General features: G+C 45.4%; 1 protein-coding gene across 1 annotated transcript in view; it reads left to right on the forward strand.

Annotated features, from left to right (window-relative positions):
* Nucleotides 1-3252: 3252 nt before the first annotated feature.
* nrxn2b (neurexin 2b) overlaps nucleotides 3253-20617 on the forward strand; it is a gene marked incomplete at its 3' end in the record, with an annotated part of 1346377 nt that continues 1329012 nt past the window's right edge. Inside the window, exon 1 of the mRNA XM_080741211.1 lies at nucleotides 3253-3928. Coding sequence (XP_080597337.1) covers nucleotides 3292-3928 — 637 coding nt within the window. The 5' untranslated portion in view covers nucleotides 3253-3291. The remainder of the gene's footprint in view (nucleotides 3929-20617) is intronic.

Genomic DNA, 20617 nt, shown 5'->3' on the forward strand with positions numbered 1-20617 from the left:
ACTCAGAATCACATTTGATTTAATGACCTGGCGTGTTTGCACGTGCACGCGCGTGCATGCGCTTGTGTGTGTGTGTGTGTGTGTGTGTGTGTGTGTGTTATGAGTGTGAATGTGTGCTTGTGCATTTGGCTGCGTTACTGTGGACGCATAATGAGGAAGATGGAGCACGTATGGTGCTTTGTGAAAGGGTAGCGTCGTGCGTGCATGTCGCCGTGTGTGTGTGTGCGTGCGTGTGTGTGTGCGCGTGCGTGTGCGAGCTATACTTCGGGGATCGTGAGTTGTAAATCACTCATGGACATGACACCCATTTCAACGCGGTGCCGGGGGTGACATTTATCAAATAGCTGTAGTACTGATCGGCTTGAAAGCATGCATACACTCTGTGTGTGTGTGTGTGTGTGTGTGTGTGTGTGTGTGTGTGTGTGTGTGTGTGTGTGTGTGTGTGTGTGTGTGTGTGTGTGTGTGTGTGTGTGTGTGTGTGTGTGTGTGTGTGTGTGTGTGTGTGTGTGTGTGTGTGTGTGTGTGTGTGTGTGTGTGTGTGCGTGCGTGTGTGCGTGCGTGCGTGCGTATGGTCACTGTCAGGCAGAAACCTCGTATCTCCAAGTTTGAAATGCGTATGCTTTTTGGTAAATTAAAGCTCTGCTTCATCATACATGAGAGTGTTGCACAAAACTAGTGAAAATAGCAGATCTACAAGCACACAACGCCTCGCGATCGCGAGGCGATGTGTGCTTGTAGATCGGCTATTTTCACTACTTGAAATCGTTTTTTTAAATAATAACAAAAGGAAGGTTTTGTATAATAAGGTTGCCACCCAACAACAATGATATATATATTATATAGTATGAGCTGCAGTAGGGAAATAACTATGCAGGCAGTGGCACAGATATAAAATGAGACGTTCATATTGCTTTCGGCCCCCGACGGGGGAAAAGAGAAGTTATGCAAAGAGCGTGTTTATTGTTCGACTCTAGACAATTATTGTTGGGCTCTTGACAAACATTCTTTTTGCAAAGTGTCAGCTTTCAACAGAGCAAAGAACCTATGGATCGTGTATATATATTTTATCATACTGCCACCCTCTTAACTCACTGAACGCCATAAACGTCTTATACGTCTTTGGACCTCGGTGCCATAAACGTCTTTTACGTCTTTTTAATTAATCAAAAGTTTTATCATTTTTTCATAATTGTAATTTCAAAAAAATCGCTCTAGAAGTTGGCCATATGCCTCCGTGACCTGAGCGATACGGCCGATTTGACTGTAGCACCAGTGTAACACAGTCCGGCGGAAAATCGGTATAGCCGAAGATTGGTTCCGGCCGTTTAAATGTGATCTAAAACGTTCGTTTATACACTTTCCCGTGCATCCCTGACGAACTATAAGTACTCAAAAAACGCAGAAAATTCTCAGGATTCCAGCGGTGCCATCCATTCTTCTCTACCTATCCTTGATCGCGATCGCCAGGGTTCCGAAGTGTGTAGCATGCTAGCTAAAAGGCCTGGCCAAAATGTAAACAACAGGCCCAAACCAAAAAAAAGATGGACGTCTTCTTCCTTCTTCTGTTAGTTGATCAGATAGTAGGAGACCACCCTCTGGTGGTTTTCAAATGGTATTGCACTCCAGATTGCACACAGGGCCCATCACAGCACACACATATGATGATGATCAAGACATCTTACACATGTTCTATTGAAGCCCAAATCTAATGATAGGATATATATATATAAATATACATGTTTTCCTTTGTAAGAGGGGTAGTGTGGCTTTCGATAGAAGCATAGATTTATATATGTAATTTAAGTACAAAATATGATTTTGGCCCCCATAAAAAGGCAAAATTAAGCAAAATGGCTGGCACCAGTTTTGTAGATTTTGAATAAAGGGTGGCATTCACTGAGTTTTTAATGGCCTAGCACTCAAAAGACAGAGCAAATGGAAGTGGCGCTGCGAAGAAGCATTCTCTTTCCCAGAGGATTTCGGCTGTGAATTGCATGTCGTTGCTTATCTCCATATTTTTTTGTGTGTTTTTGAGCGGTGCCAACCGCTCCTACACCTGGCTTTGTGTGTATGCAAAGAGAACTGACACCACAACTGTCATCATTATTATTGCTTTATTGCATTATTGTTATTGCTATGGTTCTGCTATTGTATCCCTATCGGGGTCTTGCATAGCGTTCCCTGATTTTGCATAGCAAGCTGCTCGAATAAAATTTGGGGAACATCTCCGAATGCCGAGCCCTTTAACGCCAAAATTAACTGTATTCCATTCATGCAATAAATGGTTAAATCTACTTTGACGTGAGTGTCTGTTCCTGACTGAAACATGTGATTAACAATATGTGCACTTGTGTGTTGTTCTCTTTCAGAACCCTGTGCGCTGAGAAACATGAAGGAACCGGGGCCTGTGTAGAGTTCTGACGCTACCAGCAGTCTTCCTTCCGGAGGAAAAGGAAGAGGAACGGGGGCTTCATTACGGCGAAACCATGAACGCATCCCGCTGCCCGCCAGACGCCAGCCAGCTCTGACACCCTTCCCTTCGACGTTTCTCCCTCTCTCTCGTTCCGTCGCTCTCTCTCTGTCTCAACTATCCTCCTTTCACTCATTGTTTCTTTGATCCGATACTCATAAAAGGGAAACGGATATCTCTCCCCACCCCCACCTCCCCCCACTCCCCCCCATCCCCTCCTTTAGCGTTTGTCAACGAACGACTCGCGTTTCCTGGAAATTACAACCCCCGGAATCTTGGATTCTAGAAAAAAAAAGGAGAGTGGGGATTCTATTTTTGGGTTCAGGATTGACCAAGAAGAGTCTTTTTGAAGAAGAGGCTTCTTCTGTCAGAATTATCATATCCTCCCCTCCCCCCCGCCCGCCCGCCCCTTCTCTCTTGCTCTCTCTCGTTCTTTTCCCACTGAGTCCCAGAGGCACCAACCAACCGATGGAGGGACCGAGAAGGGACGAGCAATAAGAGCATCAGAGAGTCGAAGGAGGAGGAAAAACAGGGGAGAGAAACCCAGCTGATTTGTCCGAAAATTCGGAAAACAAAAGGAATTGCTTCGGTCACGCTAGCCAGCAAGCTTCCTTCTCCAGTTTTCGTGGCACAAGTCTGGTATAGGCGAAGCCAGGCTATATTTTGTGTTCTCTTTCGGAGTTTACATCACGTCCGCGGCGGCACGCGTACAAGCGTAAGGATTACAAAAAAAAGCGGCTAGCAACGATATGGGTGTGCCGAGGTTCCTCTGCCGGCCCCTGGCCCTACTCGGCCTGTTGACCACTCTCACCACGGTGAGGATGCTGGAGTTCGGCGGCGCGCCGGGCCAGTGGGCGCGCTACGGCCGCTGGGAGGCCAGCTCGGTGGGCGAGCTGAGCTTCAGCCTCAAGACCAACGTCAGCAAGGCGCTGGTGCTCTACCTGGACGACGGCGGCAACTGCGACTTCCTGGAGCTGCTGATCGCCGGCGGGCGCCTCCAGCTGCGCTTCGCCATCCACTGCGCCGAGCCGGCCACGCTGCACACGGAGACGCGCGTCAGCGACGACCGCTGGCACATGGTGCTGCTGACGCGCAACTTCCGCGAGACGCTGCTGATGGTGGACGGCGAGACCAAGGTGGCGGAGGTCAAGTCCAAGCGCAAGGAGATGTCGGTGGTCAGCGACCTGTTCGTGGGCGGCGTGCCGCCCGACGTGCGCCTCTCGGCGCTCACCTCCTCGACGGTGAAGTACGAGCCGCCCTTCCTGGGCCTCATCTCCAACCTGAAGGTGGGCGAGACGCCGCCCACGCTGCTCAACAGCCAGGGCATCCAGAGCGACCTGGAGTACCTGTGCACCCGCCAGAACCCCTGCCTCAACGGCGGCTTCTGCTCCGTCCAGTATGGCGAGGTGCACTGCGACTGCACCCACACCCGCTTCAAGGGGAAGTACTGCAAGGAAGGTAAGAGGCTGACCGAGAGACTGGCACGCTTTAAGGGTGGGGCGATATGAACGTTTCGTATCACGATTATTGTGAACAAAGAAATTGCGATTTACGATGTTATCGCGATAATTGAAATATCCCCAACGTCCATTATGCTGGGGCGGAACGCTTGCCCAAAAATAGCCGGATCTACAAGCTCACAACGTGCCGCGTTGTGAGTTTGTGCAGATCGGCTATTTTTTCGCTAAGAGATTTGGTAGAGATTGAAAAAAAGACTGTATCAAGTACATAATTATAAGCACTTTTTTAATAGAGGGTTTAAATGGTACTGGATATGCAGCTCGGCAAATAAAAGGTTGATTGAATTGATCCAAGTGCATGACGGAGGACGATTTCAGGATACATTAAATCTCCACGTTACGATTGACGATTGTTTTTTTATCACGATAAAAATATCGCTTATTGTCCCATCCCTAATAGCACGCCTATATCAGTGCTTGTCTTTGCAATATGGAAATGTTGAGCCTGCGATTTCCCATACAGTTACAGTCTGAGCTTTCCCCCACTGGCTTGCTTACTAAATATCTGGGTTTATGGCGTGGCCGAAAGCCAAGCTTTTCTCTATGTAGTCTGTGTGTGTATCTATGCAGTCTGTCCCCTTCAAAATACTGTGCACAACTCATGCTGCTACAGTACATGTTAGACGCCATAAAACTAACAGGCTGTGAAAAGCGAAGGTGAAACTCATAGAGAGCGTGAATGTTTTCCTAATCTCTTAGTCTTATAGCTGTGCAAAACGTTGTTCTTGTGAAGCACTTTCTGCTCTTATCGGTGAAGTATTTATAAGGATTGATATTTTCATTTTGGCAAGATGAGGCGTGGACAGTCGCCACACTAGAATATACATTACGTTGAAGCAGCCAGCCCGTATGGTGCAGCTACCCCACTGGTTTCGTTCACAAACTGCACACATTGTAACTTACTATTAATAGCAAAGGAATTCAACAGGGGGTCCGGGACCCCTAGGGGGTCCTCAGAGTTACTACAGGGGGTCCTCCAAATCTTTGTGTGATAGAAACTTCTTTTCTCCTTTTTTATAATAACCACTTGAATCCTAGCGTCCATATTCGGAGAACTTTACCAAAAATAGCAGATCTACAAGCTCACAATGCCTCACAGGGCGAGGCGTTGTGAGCTTGTAGATCGGCAATTTTCAGCCAAGAGGTTTGTAGTGGGGAAAAAGAGCAGACTAAGTACAGAGTGAAAGGTTAAGTTTATTAAGTATCGACGGTTCAAGTGGTTGAATATCTGAAAACACAAATTGACATGAATCCAAAATACACTGACGAGTGTGCTGTCAAACAATGAAACTATGACCCCTGCAGTACGCTCAAGCAGCCAGCCCGTATATTGCAGCTCCTCCACTGATCACCACATCGGGATGTGTGTGGCTTCGGTCACAAACTGCACACATAGTAACTTACTATTTATAGCTATAGATTGGAAGGGGTTACACGGTTATTAGTCTCAATGTCTCGGTTTATTTCATTTTCTCATGAGGCTGGAGTTTCAGTCCCTGGCTCTACGGCGTGGTATTTTGTTTCTCCAACCGCTCCATTTACATTTTCAACATAGCAAACCACTAGCAGCAGCAGAATAAGATGTATCAGCTCTTGGGCTAAAGAGCTACCATGCAGCGCAGCAACACATGTGCAGGGAATTATTCTAATGTAGTCTCATCCTGACCTTTTCCGAGCCGCTCGCCGGTTTTGGCGTGAGGCGGTGGGTAGTCTGTGTTATCGCAGGGCCTTAATAATGAGGGTGTGTGTGTGTGTGTGGAGCCAGTTAAGCACCCTGGCAGACAGAGAAATGAGCCGAGACAGATGGGAGGAGGTGGAGAAGGTGAAATTCGGTTTGCCTCTGGAGGAGGGCGGCTACCTTTCGGGAAGGGGTGGGGGGAGCTAGGCGCAGGGGCGTCACAAGGGGGGGGGGGAAGTGGGACTGAAGTGGGACTGAGTTACTAGGGTCCAAGGTGGAGGGGCCTTAATTATTTTAGCTATTGAAAAATAGCTGATATACGGTGCCACGCTGTGAGCTTGTAGATGTGCTATTTTTGAAAAGTAGTGAAAATGTGTGCAAATCTTTGAGTATATGTTTTTTAAGCAAACATTTGTAAGTCAAATTTTGCTTCTGAGAGGGGTCCCTGGAACTAAATATTTTGAGATGGGGGTCAGTGGCCAAATACATATCATTTTGGGGGTCCTTCACATGAAAGAATTTGAGCACCACTGACATAGAAAATTCAGAAAAGAAAAATTCCAAGATTTTTCAAAAATAGCAGATCGACAAGCTTGCAGCGCGGCACCGAGACCTTGTATATCTGCTATTTCTCAATAGTTAAAGCACAAAATAATGCCTTCCCAGTACTAAACGGGTTAAACCCCCTCCCCCTATGAAGAACATTCATGGGGGGGCCTGCAGTGAATGCTTGTACCCAGGGCCCATAATTTGGTGCGACACCCCTGCCCGGGTGGAAGCGAGAGGATATTTCTTGCCAGATAGCGTGTTCATGCGTGTACCGTCTTTGTTCGTGGGAGCGTCTTGTAGGAATAGGTAGTCTGTCCGCTCAAAGGATGGATTGTGTTGCTGAAGGACACACAAGTCGGCGGCGACGGCGAGGCATTGTGTAGTGTGATGTGCGGCGGTGTTGTGGTGCATGGTGTCACACAGGTACACACGGCGCTGAATGCAGACCGGCGTTTTTCTTTTTTTTTGCGAAACAATGCTTGACATTGAAGGTGCAGACGAGAGGCCATCTGAATCGTTCCGATTTTAAAAAACACCCTTTTGTCTCGGTCTGCCTCTCAGCTTTGTTACTGCCTTTTGTTGCTATTTTCTGTCTCTGTCTGCCTTAATTTCCAGCGGCGTAATTTCAGAAAGGAATAGGGGGTGGCAAAAAAAATATGTTACTCTAGCCCAATTTCGAAACTAGTGAAAATAGCAGATCTACAAGTTCTCAACGCATCGCTTGCTGACGTGTTGAGAGCTTGTAGATCTGCTATTTTCACTATTTTGTTTAGGGGGGAAAAGAGAAAATGTTTGAAAATGTCCGCCTATAATGACATTCCCGAAACAGGGATACCACATTGGAAGTGGTTAATACATCAATGGTAGCATACAATAAAACACTTGTTATAACACATGTCACATGTAGATGGACGGGGCGTTAGATTAAATCTGCTAATACAATTCAGAGTTAACACATTGAATGGCCAGAATTATTCAACATTTAATTTGCTGGTGCCCATGGCAACCCGCCATTTTACCTACCTTCGAGGTACTGGCGAGAAAAGTAATCCGAGTAAATGTAATCCAAGCATGTCCTGTTTATTTCGCGAAAATCTTTTCTTTCAGTCAGGACCGTTTTTATCAATCCTAAGCCACAGTGTTTGTGTGACGGCCGGTAGAAGAGGCTGCCGTTTTGAACATGAAAGTGATTTAAAAGTTAGATTAGGAGAAAACTGCATCTTTGTGCAGCAGCTAAACAGGGCAGTGAACGAGAAGACAGCACTTCCCGGTCATGTGATCCCGCGGTGCATTTTGGGAAATGGAGTTTGTTTCATCACCGCGGTAGTACAGTACAGGTGCTACAGTACAGTATAGTTTACTGTACAACGAGGCAAACGCGTCGTTGGGCACACGTAGACATCAAAGAGATTGACGCGTTGCCACCTCGTGGGCACCCGTTGAGTTAAGGACAATATGCATAAAACTAGAAATGCACTCTGTCGGGGTGTCAACTTGCGCAAGCACAAGTAGGCCATGTATGGCCTATAGAGCGCGCCATGAGGTGTGCTCACCACTGGCATCACTGCTTCCAAAGAAAAACTGATATATTATGACCAATGACATCACCACTGGCATCACCAGGAATACTGGTCCCTCACTCATTGAGTGCCAATCCCGAACTAGTTCGGCTTTATTAGCGTATCGCAGAGTGCCGATCCCGAACTAGTTCGGCTTTAAAAAAAATTGAAAAAAATGTTTTTGAATTTTTTTTTTTTTTTTTTTGGACCCCATCAAATCTAGTGAACATGATTTCAATCGCGATTTTGCATGTTCCACCCCCATACAACCCCATCTAACATACAGGGCAGCCATGTTTGTTTACATAACATGTAAAACATAATGGCGATTATCTCAAGAATGCCTGAACGGATTTCCAATCGGATTTTTTTGTTTGAAAGCTGTGAACAAACTGCACAAATCCACTCCAATGCAATCCAGGATTGCATTGGATTTTTTAGAGCTCATTCTTCTCTGTTTTTTTCCCATGCATGAGGTGTGCAAGGTTTAATCATGGCTAAGTTGACGAAAATAAGGCTTCTAAAATGCTTGGTAGCCAATAGCTAACTTCAAGCTAACTTCATCCTCTTCCTGTACATGCACAAAGGAAAGTGTTCAGGCAAGTCATGGCTGCAGGGCTTCTGCATATACCAGCATATCTCTATGGGATTTTCTATGGCCACTGGGCGCCCTCTAGTGGTGACTAGGGTGGCACTCAATGAGTTAACAATTTTGCTGCCATTTTAAACATAGCTGTAGTAAGCAGCTGCCAAATTGTCCTTACCTTTTAACGTGGGCACGCGCACGCATCGTGCACGATCTGTGCGCGACTCATCTAGTAGAAGTGTAGACTCGGTGACAGCTTTTGAATAAAAAAAACCCCATTGAAATAGACATATCCGTTGCGAGACTGTATCCCTGCTTATCCGCCAGTGTTTACATGAAAAAACATTGGAGACAGCCAGCTGTGCGCTATGGTAACACGTGGGCACGTTCGTGCACATAGCAGACCATTCTATGGCCCTGCAGTCAGCTCACTTGTTTACAATGAAAAGCTATGCGAACGGAGCTGTGATTGGACGTCAGACCGGATATGGAAACCTAGATCCGGTCCAAACGGGAAATACGACCGGATACAGTTAGGGGGCGGGCCTAAAGTCTCCGAAGCGGCTATATACAGCGACCATACTTTTAATCGTTTCATAATGATTAAAGCTAATTAAATCTTCTGGCTCCTCGGGCATCGCAGAGAGGTACAGCGGGAAATCTTCGGTTTCGACGGGGATTGCAGGAAATGAGTTAATGATGACGTTGCCAGAGATGCTGCTCCCTAAACTGACTGCCCCAGATGGTGGCAGTAGTGCGTACCGCCCTACTTTACCATCTGAGATCTCTCGGGGGGAGTTGATAACACTCGTAAAGTCCCGGGCCGGACGAATCAGCGGCAGCTACGGGCAGGCTCTGAGCGGCTCTGAGCCAATAGAGTCTGATTGCAGACCACGTGGAAACCCAGGAGGCGGATTCTGGGTGTAACGTCATGCAGACAGGCCAATATGAGTGGTTGGAGTTGGCACTCCCAGACTGTGATGGAGAGACGGCCCCATCCAATAACCTGCTAAAGAATTTGAAAAAATGGCCCGCCCCTTACATCGAGTCTGCCTGAGCGATCCCAGATGATGGTAAGCAGAGCGGTATGCAGCCAGGCATACGCACTGCTACCATCATCTGGCGCAGTCAGGTTAGCTGCTCCCTGACTGGGCTACGGTCTTTAAACAAGAGAGGACACTGGCATACATAAATAAATACTAAGTTTACAAAATTCACGGTTAGGTTCGATATTTTGGTGTCACGGTTCGATACGTCCATGATTTATAAATGTATTTTTATAACTAGTTTTTTCTTAAAAAAAAAAGAAATTGAACAATACAGTACCCAACCTCTAGGGTAGTGGTTCTCTAAGTGGGCTCTAGCTGCGGAATAGGGGTCCTTGAGATGGTTCCAGGGGAATGTGCAAGTGGAGTGTTATTGTATTGTATTGTTTGGTACAGGGTCATTCAGTTCGGTACAGGGTATTTCGGTTCGCTATTTAATATTCGGTTCGATATGTTGCACCCCTAATAAATACACATCCAGCCTATCGCGGTACTTGCGCGCTCTGCTTGCGCAAGTAATAACTGAATGTAGGTTAAATGTGAACACTAGGGTGTGGCAGTTGCCATCCCCTGATTCCCCAAATGACGCCCCTGTGTCTGTCTGTCTGTCTGTCTGTCTTTCCTTCCCTCTCGTGTCATATATCGTCACTGTCGGGCAGAAACCTTGTATCTCCAAGTTTCAAATTTGTACGTTTTTTCGCAATGCAAAGCCCTGCTTCATCATACAAGGCCGTTGCACAAAAGTAGTGAAAACAGCCGATCTACAAGCACACAACGCCTCGCGGTGCGAGGCGTTGTGTGCTCGTAGATCGGCTGTTTTCACTAGTTTAGTTCGTTTTTTAAATGATAAATACAATACGAACACTTTTGGACATGCAAGGTTTCTACCCGACAACGATGATATGCTATAAATATAAGGTGCTGGGAGTGAAAATTATAATGTAGGGGTGCCTCGGTTTAAAAAAATATTTATGGGGTGCCCTGAGACAAAAATGTTTGGGAACCTTTGCCCCAAATGATGCCCCCTGTGCCTGTCTGTCTGTCTGTCTTTCCTTCCCTCTCGTGTCGTATATGTCGTATAATGTAGGCTACGTCCCCTCTGCAGTCTTCTAGTCTACAGTCATGCTGGTGCATTTCATTTGCTTTTGCAGCGCCGTGCCCTCCGGGCTGTCGGCTCACGTCAAACTCTGTTCTGCCGTTACCTCTGGCTCCCCTCCCTCCCTTCACCGACGCCACGTTCCATTTCCCTTTCTCGCCTCCTCCTCCTCCCTCCCCTCATCTCTCTCTCTTTCTCTCCTTCTCTCTGTCTCTCTCTTCCCTCCGTTCGTCTGTCTCTCACAACGCGTCGCATCGCGACGCGTTGTGAGCTTGTAGATCGGCTATTATCAAACAGCCCAGGTATAAAACATGGCTAAATGGTTAATGTATGTTTTAAAATATTATAACTTATATCCGAAAAGTAACTAGTAACTAAAGTTTTCAAATAAATGTAGTGGAGTAAAAGTACAATATTTGGATCCCAGATGTAGTGGAGTAGAAGTAAAACGTTTTGGAAATCGGACACACTCAAGTAAAGTACAGATACCTCAAAATTGTACTTAAGTACAGCACTTAAGTGAATGTACTTAGTTACTTCACACCACTGCCTACCACCAGCACCATCACCACCACCCATCTCTCTCTCTTTCTCTCTCTCGCTCTCTCTCCCCCACCCCTCCTCCTCCTCCTCGCACTCTACTAAGTTCACTCCCTCACTCCGCTTATCTCTCTCTCACCTTTACCCACTGTCAGCACCCCACCCCTCCCCTCCCCTACGCCCCCCCCTCCCCCCTCCCCCACCTCCGCCTGGCACTTATCGCTCTCCCTCCCTCCCTTCATCCTGTCTGCTTGTATCTCCACACTGGGGTGTCACAAGGGGGTGGGGGGGTAGTGGGACTGAGTTACTAGGGCCCAAGGAGGTGGATGGGCCTGGAATTATTTTTTACTTTAGCTATTGAAAAATAGCAGATATACAAGCTCACAGCCACTGCAAGCTTGTAGATCTGCTATTTTTTGAAAAGTCGTGAAAATGTGTGCAAATCTTTGAATATATGTACTTTTTGAGCAAACATTTGTAACTCAAATTTTGCTTCTGGGGGGGGGGGGGGGGGGGGGTCCCTGGAACTAAATATTTTGAGATCCGTGGCCAAATACATATGATTTTGGGGGTCCTTCACATGAAAAGGTTTGAGCGCCACTGACATAGAAACATTTGAAGGATTTTCATGATTTTTCAAAGATAGCAGATCTACAAGCTCGCAGCAGTGCCGCGCTGTGAGCTTGTATATCTGCTATTTTTCAATAGTTAAAAGCACAAAATGTGAGTGGATGCTTGTACCCAGGGCCCAGAATTTGGTGCGACACCCCTGTCTCCACACCTCCCCTCTTTATCTCACATTCCCCCCCTCACCCCGTGTGTGTGCAAAAGTCAGAGTAGCACTCACTAGCATCACCACATTCCGGTATTGTCTCAGGTGTGAAAACACCTCGACTTACAAAGCTATATATACGTGCGTTTTTGTTTCAGCTTTACGTGCAAATTAGACGTCGCGACGGTGGAGTCGTGCGGTCGGTGTGATGGGTGGAGCTCGTAATCACGGTTGATTAACGTTCCGTCTATGTCAGGCGGAAAACCATGGATGTCAAAACAGTTACTTCTCAGTAAAGGGGGTGAGAAAAGTGTTCCAATGGATCCATAGTACTTAATAGAAATACTCTTCCTACGAAACATTGTGGGCTCGCTCGTGACTATATTCTGCAGCGTGCTAACTGTCATGTGAAGCTCAACCAATACTCCAGCTAACACCACTCCCAGATTTTTTTTCCCACCAATTACACCTCATTGGCTAAGGGAAGAAATATGCGGCGGAAATATGCGGCGGAACTCACTATATAAACTAGACCAGGTCAACCTGGTTGTGCCAGACCCCCTGTCTGTCATCATCATTTATGACATCATGCCTTTTGTAGGCATGTCATCATCATGTCATCATCATATATACCCTTTATATAGAAAACCAGGACAGACATTTGCTTATGTAGGCCTACCCATTTCATGGGTCTGGCAATAATGAGGATAACATAGTGTTCTCGCCTTTCAGGCGAGCCCACAATTATTCAGTCACAAGCTTTTCTTAGTAGTTTCATTGGTTAAACCCAATCGAATTCACGGGTGTCTGTCTTTGTGTCTTTGATTGCTTGTTTGATTGATTGAATACTTTATTAATTACTTGTGCAAGCAGAGCACGCGAGTACTGCGTTCTGTGTTTCTGTCGTGTCCTCTGTTTGTGTTCACACCCGTAGCCAATCAGGGAACAGCATTCACGGTGACGTCATCAACAGCCAATGAGGGACCAGTATTCTGACGTCACCATCAACAAGTGCAACCTGACATGAGGCGCAAGTTGGCACCTTGACAGAGTGCCAGCTTGCCCACCAACACACACACACAGACGGCTACCGAACGCTGTACTTGCACGCTCTGCTGGCACACATGTAGGCCATATATGGCCACGAGTGCACAAGACGCAAGTTGGCACCTCGACAGATTGCAGTCTAGTTAACAGCAGGAGTGCAAAATAGTACAGGCGGCACGATTATACATCCGCCTGTACCGTATGTGTCTCTGTCTGTGTACATTTTTATGGCCGTATATGGAGATCCCTGATGCCATCAATATGATGTCATAAGTATTCACATTGTAGAATGCCCCCAGAAAGCCCCCAAGTACTATGTATGATAAGGGATACTGCACTCTGACGGGGACTAAAATAAGGCATTGGTTTGAAAAAAGGAAAAAAAAAGGAATTGGAGACAAAATATTTCTTGTTGAGACTCAGCGATGATTTGCTAATTTGTCTCACAGCGGAGGATTATTTTTGTGTTTGCTTGACAGTTTGTTTGCACAGTTGTCCATTGTTTGGAGCTTTGATTGTGGGTGAACCGTCTTCCAGTGTTCCCTTTTATTTCACAGATATGACGGAGAGAGAGAGAGAGAGAGAGAGAAAGAAAAAAATCAATCCAGCCAAAATGTTTCTTTGACTTTAGTGAGCGTTGCATTTTCTGATGGATCCAGAGGTAATGGGAACCAATATAGCGCGCGGCTGTGATTTAGATCAAAGCAGACGTTGTTTTGATGTGGTTTGCGTCGTAGCGGCGAGTGCACAGGAGGGGGTGTTGTTGTGGGGATTTGATGTGTGGAGCATAACAGCGTCACTGTCGGGCAGAAACCTCGTATCTCCATGTTTCAAATTACTATATCTTTCGCAAACTAAAGCCCTGCTTCATCATACAAGGCCGTCGCAGAAAGGTAGTGAAAACAGCCGATCTACAAGCACACAACGCCTCGCGCCCGCGAGGCGTTGTGTGCTTGTAGACCGGCTGTTTTCACCAGTTTAAATCATTTCTAAAATGACAAATACCAAACGAACGGTTTTGGAGTGGACATACAAGGTTTCCACCCGTCAACGACGATATATAGCACTCAAAGATGTGCGTATTTGTTTGGCCTGGTTCTTTATTTTTTTTCTCCAGTCACCCTGAAGAAATGAAATGCCACAAACGGAACAGAACAGGACAGGACAGGACAGCCATGGATGCCGTCTCATCTTCCTTCCACAGCTTGCAGGGTGTGTGTGAATGATTCCTGTTCGCGAGGGCCTTGAACGCAGAAAATGGCGTTAAGCGCCTTGATGGCCGCCGCCGCTCTGTCGCTCACCGCCCGCTCCTTCTCGCCTTCTCCCTCTCTCTCTCTCTCTCTCTTTCTCACCTCCCTCTCCTCCGTATCGCCATGGCTCTTTCATCCCCCCTAGCTCTCTTCCCCTCTCTCTCTCTCTCTGTGCTCTCTGTCTTCTGTGCTGTGTGTCAGATTGCTTGCTGTGTGTGGTTGCTGGGAGCAGATACTGCGCCGCGTGGCTCTCGGCTAAATTGAGAGCAGAATACCAATGCGAAGCCGCCACTGTGACTGCGGGTAACATTTGTCCTTTTGAAATGGAGAGAGAGAGAGAGAGAGAGAGAGGGGGGACTGAGAGAGAGGGAGAGGGGACTGAGAGAGAGAGAGAGAGGCAACGGAGGAAGACCGGGAGAGTGAAGAATGACCGAGGAACAGAGAGAGGAGAGAGGGAGGGAGGGAGGGAGGGAGGGGAAGAGAGAGGGGAAAGCGGCACGACGAGGATGTTCATTTGTCCGCTGTTCGCTTTATTTTTGGAGATATTCTTTTGGTTTTGAGGGCTGTAAATTGGGTCATTATGCCTTGGTGGCTGACAGAGCGGTGGCTTGTTTATTGCCCCCTATCTAACATGTGGTCGACAATGTAAAGGTCTCTCTCTCTCTTTCTCTCTCTCTCTCTCTCTCTCTCTCTCTCTCTCTCATGGTCTAAGCCACCTATGTTTCTTCTCGACTGCAGGAATTAGGCGAACCATGCATGCTGTGCTGTGAAACACATTTCATAGGGTTCAGGATTTGTTTTCCATACGTTAGGCTACAGCTCTGTTTCGGATAAGGTTCTCAGAAGCTAATTGTGGGCCCAGAAGGAGGTTCTAACCCTGAGTTCTGCACATTCTACTTTTGAATATTATATTTTCCTCCCTGAAATAGCAAAAATAACAAGAATATCCCCTCTACAAGCTCACATAACATCTTTTTATGAGATAAATATATATATTTTATTTTTATGACATACTACCTCCTTCAGAGGTGGTTCTGGTTGTAATGAAACATCACACAGCTTGGCGGGTTCTGGAACACGTGAATCAAAACTGCATCCCGGTTCCAACAATGGACCAAGGGCGGAGCGCTTGTTTTCGGTGGAGATGACGGAGGCGCGCCGTCTCAGGCGACCATGAGCCGCGTGAGACACCGTCGAGCGAGTGGTAGCGAGCGAGTCGCCGTGTCGAGCGCTGCGACGGTCGCATGAGCCGACTGAGCGCTGTTACCGAGTTATGTGACGTTATGGACAGAATAGTAAATCTTCAGCCCCCCGACTTTCGGCACCTTCGCGCCGTCCACGGAAACACAACAGAGCGCTCCCTACCTCCGGTTCAGCCAATCACAAGCTTCCACTGCTGGAATCGGGATGCAGTTTTGATACACGCTTCTGGAACGTCCCAGGGTATGGCAGGTTCTGGGTTACCCTTCGTGGTTGAACAAGAGCCTTATAGAAATCTGTGCATTAATAGCAGGCTGTGCTGTAGCTCTGCAGCGAGATGCTACGGTCAGCAATAGACTGCTTCTACAGGGAAATACAGTATGGCACATTCTGAGATAATAATGCTGCTGCTAATAATAAGCGCACAAGACATCAGGTGACACCAGGCAAATAACAGGGAGTCCCAGTCAAATCAAATATAGTCCAACAAAGGTGCATGATTAGAAACAAAGCAAAACGTACCAAAGGACCAGTGTTGATTTCGTCTACTCTTCTAGAACTATTTTGGTTGTGCTCGGTGTTGGGCTCGGAAAATGGCTAATCTACAAGCTGACAACGCGTCGCAGCGCGAGCTTGTAGATAGGCTATTTTCAGCAGGCAAAAATAGCATGTAAAATCAGCTATTACCACTCCCATCAATGCCTGCCAAAATACGATTTTGTCGACAAAATCAACTTGTAGATTTAGTCGACTAAAATCTTGTGTGCTGTCAAAATCAACACTGCAATGGATAGATGGCACTATGCAGAAATGCTTCTTGTGCAGATACCTATGGCATACAGTATGCAGAATATACTGTAAGTACAAATAGCAACAGGTAAATCACATGTCACTGGTTAAATTGGAAAAATAGAGCACGCGGTATGAATCACGACAAATACTGTAGCAGCAGGTAGAAAATCACAGTTGCGTGTGCATGGTTAAAGTAAAACATATCAATTCAGTTCAAAGGAGCCTCGCTTATTGACACAAAGCAAGCGTCGAAATATAATAAAAACAGTTGAGAATGGGGAAAGTATATGCAGTTGGAGGAGGTACAACATTGTGTAAACAGAGCTATGTCACATTGTGTTTTATATACCGGTACATGTTCTGCAAGATATAAAGCTATTTGATACAAATAGCAGCAGTCTTTTGCAGTCACTTTGGACTAGGGGTAGGCGATATGGAAAAATACAATATCGCAATATTTTTCCAAGTGGTATCACGATACACAATCTTATCATGATTCTTTGTCATGTTGTTTTTATGGTTATTTTTCAAGTTACTTAACAGTACAACCACGTATAAGGTCATTAAAACTAAAAGAAAAAGGAGTAACAGACCATTTAGACCAGTTATCCTTTTTTTGGCCTTTTGGGAGGTCTAAATTGACCCTTAAAAGTAACTCTGTAAGTATACAAATGAAACCAAATGGACCCGTTTCATTTGTAAACTGTCAGAGTTAATGGGAGACTTTGACATTTTAAAGTTTGAGAACTACTGATTTAGAACAAAATGCAGGTTTAAATGAATTCTGCAATGAATCTCTGTATTACAATTCAACAGGATTCATTCATAAGGCTCCTTCATTGTATCACAATACATACGATATCTCTGAAAAGGCATATCGTGGAGACATTGTATCGTCTAAACGATATTTATCACCATATCGCCCACCCCTATTAGGAACACATATAACAGCATTTTCCCTCAAAACTATTTAAATAGTATACAAAAAAAAGTCTCGTTTAATTTTTTTTTAAATGCGTTTAAAAGGTAGCAGCTCTGTTTATATGAGCAGCAGTAGGTCCAGAGGTCTACTCGGTACAGATAGTAGTCCTTAGGGTGGTTGTATTCCATATCGTATAGCCGTATAAAGCAATGGATACATCATGAGTCACCATCTCTTGTGAATTGTATCAACTGTAAGTATAAATATTTGATATGATATGAAGCTAACCTTAACCCTAACCCTCAAACTGAAGTGAAATACTGTACAGTTACAGTACACCGCAGGCGTAGACAGCATTCATCATGTAGGCAGAACAGGGTGGGTTGTTTACTGTATGCTATGCATCTGGTTTTATGCCAGCAGTGGTGTAAATATATTTTACTCAAGTACTATTCCAATACAACTCAATACAACTGTACTGTAAACAGATTTTTACAGCTGTGAGCGATGCGATCCTGTCCATATACCGACCGTCTACCGACTAGTTCATACCCAAACCCATGGTGAAAATGATGATGGTCAATGCTTTTTTACTTACTTACTTACTTATGCTCTTCGCCCCATATGGGGCATAAGGCATCGATAATGCTCCTCCACCTATCACGGTCTTTGGCAGCTTGTTGTGCCGTGCCCCACGAGAGACCCATCTCCATCAACTCAGCCTCTACAGTTCTGCGCCAGGTGATCTTTGGTCGGCCTCGTTTCCTTTTCCCAGGTGGTGTCCATCTGAAGGCCACTTTGGGGATCCGTTCTGGGGGCATTCGGAGTACGTGTCCAAGCCATCTTAAACGACGATGTTTAATTTCTGTGGTCACGTCTCGGCAGCTTGTCTTTGTGTAGAGTTCCTTGTTAGAGATCTTATTTGGCCAGAATATACGGCAGAATTTCCTCAAGCAGCCAGTGTGGAAAGAGCTGACTTTGCTCATGTCGGACTTGGTTACACGCCAGCACTCCATATAGTAAGACCGGCTTGACGAGGGTGAATATATGAGCAGATCTTGGTTTTGAGGCTGTAGGTGTTGGATTTCCAGATGTTATGGAGTCTTGTGTAGGTGTTGCGTGCCTGTCCAAGTCTGCGTTGGATGTCTTTTTGTGCAGCAATGCTTTTTTAGTTTAGTTTATTTGATCAACTCACAGTAGCACTGTTTGAGGTGATCAAAAGGAATAGGCTGAAGCTATAAAGCCTACATATTCATGATTTAAGATACAGCAATATGTTATAAGAGTGTACAAGTTCACCATATAAAGAGAATGAAAATAAAATAAATGTAAATGAAAACCCAAATACATCAACAATAGCAGATCAAAGCATTTGACGGTCAATCAAATGCTGGTCAATGCTCGTGTACAAATTCAGCTTGACCGGTCAACCCCACTGACCAGACAAACGGAAGAGGATGGACCGAGTTTTGTTCATTTAGGATTAAAATTATGTAAGCAAGTTGTACATCGTCAAGTTTGAAGTTGCAAAAGGTAACATACCGTATACAGATTTCAGTTTATGTTCAGCTCCTGCTATAAATGCTGTAGAAGGAAGGTGGTTGCCCTCTTTATTACTATGGAGGAGTAATAAAGTATTGAGGTTTCGAGTTTTTTAATGCTTCATTTCAGTGCATATTGACTTTTGCCAAGTGATAACGCAGTTAGTTGTGCGGGGTTTGGAAGCACAGGCTATTATTATTAACTGTTACTGAATTAATTAACTAGATCATTCACACCAGAGGGTCATGGACACACATTGATTTGATTGATTTATTTTAATGTGCAATGGAGGAGAAAAAAAAGGTTGCATTGCCTCTGGTAACAATGTGATATTTAATGTAATATTCTTTTAAAAAGAGATTGTACTCTTTCTTTGCACAGAGCCATAGCCTCACATAGACAGAAACATAGAAAATATATGTTTGGGGGGGGGGGGGGGGGGGGGGGGAACCCTAACAGTATACAATTATGTTTTACACTGTCAGAGTTAGGGGTGAACCTTGAAATTTGAAAGTTTTAGAAACACTGAAGAGCGAGATGAGCAACGCGGGTGCTCGCTGCTTTTGTGGTCAGTGTAGCGGCTATAAAATCTACACTTTCAAAATGTAAACAAAAAAAGAAAATCTACAAGCTCACCTTGTACATCGGCTATCTTTGCTACTTTTGTGCGATCTGCAAGAGTACAATAAGAATCTGTATGATGGAATTCCAAGGGTGAGCGAGAAAATATCAAGAGCTGCCGGCCAGCAAATTGGGGCTGTGGGAACCAACACACACCACACAAAGCACCAACGAGCTGGCCAGATGTATGGGGAACCAGGAGGACTTATATTTATAGCATATCGTCGTTGTCGGGTGGAAACCTTGTATGTCCAAAACAGTTCGTTTTGTATTATCATCTTTAAAACGTACTAAACTAAACTTTCATCATAGTCTTGTATTATGAAACAGGGCTTTACTTTACCAAAAGACGTACACATTTGAAACTTGGAGATACAAGGTTTTTGCCCGACATTGACGATATTTTAGTGATTATGTTCGAGGAAAACGTTGAGATAATAGCCATTTTGTTTAGAACTGACTGAAAATAACTTTGTACTTAAAGTTTAAAATGATACTAAATATTTTGTCCAATATAAGTGTCCAAATAAATTCCAAATATTATCAAATTATCTCGCGGCACCCCTGGACTGCTGTCACGGCACCCCAGGGTGCCCCGTCACCCACTTTGAAAACCCCTGACCTAGAGAGAGAGAGAGATGAAGTAGGGCATTACGTTACAAACTATGGAGATGCAAGGTTTCTGCCCAGCATTATTCATAAGATAAGACGCGTTCTGCTGCAGAATGTGTTTTGCCATGTCCATGCCTTTAGGAACACTAGCCTAACCATAACCAAATAATAGTGGTGATTTGAGCCCACATACTTCACAATCTGGACTTCAAGTCAAATGTTAGATTATTTCTGGCTATGCTTTCTTAAATGCAAAAAGAAACATCCATGGCATGTAGCCTGTGTTGTGGGCAACTTGAATGATTTTCTTTCCAGATAGTGACTCCAGGGCCGGCCTGACTGCCTCTCCACTAGAGTATTATGTAACAGCAAGTGTTTGATGCCAAGAAACAACCTTCAAGTTTCTATCTCCAACTGAGCAGTGCCGAGAGAAATCAGCAGGCCGTCGATTAAAAAAGTTCACTTGGCTAAAAGGTTGTCTGCGGAGACGGGGGGGGGGGGGGGGGGAGTACGTGATGAGAATTAATCAGATACAGTGTAACCATAAACAAACACACAAATGCACGCATACACAGATGCACGCGCGCGCACACACACACACACACACACACACACACACACGCATGCGTGAACACACAGGTGTTCAACATCAACCAGGCTGTATGGTCATTTGGAAAACTATTGTTGTGTATTGGAGGGGGTTTTGGGGGCTCCCTGTGCCCACGGAAACAGATATAAAAGTCCAGTCCTTTGTCCATCAATAGTTGATTTTATTGTAGAGACGGGGAGTTCAGGTTAGATAGATGTAGCGTATT

The sequence above is a fragment of the Nannobrachium achirus genome, assembly GCF_963921795.1.
Source record: "Nannobrachium achirus genome assembly, chromosome: 14".
Classification (NCBI taxonomy): domain Eukaryota; kingdom Metazoa; phylum Chordata; class Actinopteri; order Myctophiformes; family Myctophidae; genus Nannobrachium; species Nannobrachium achirus.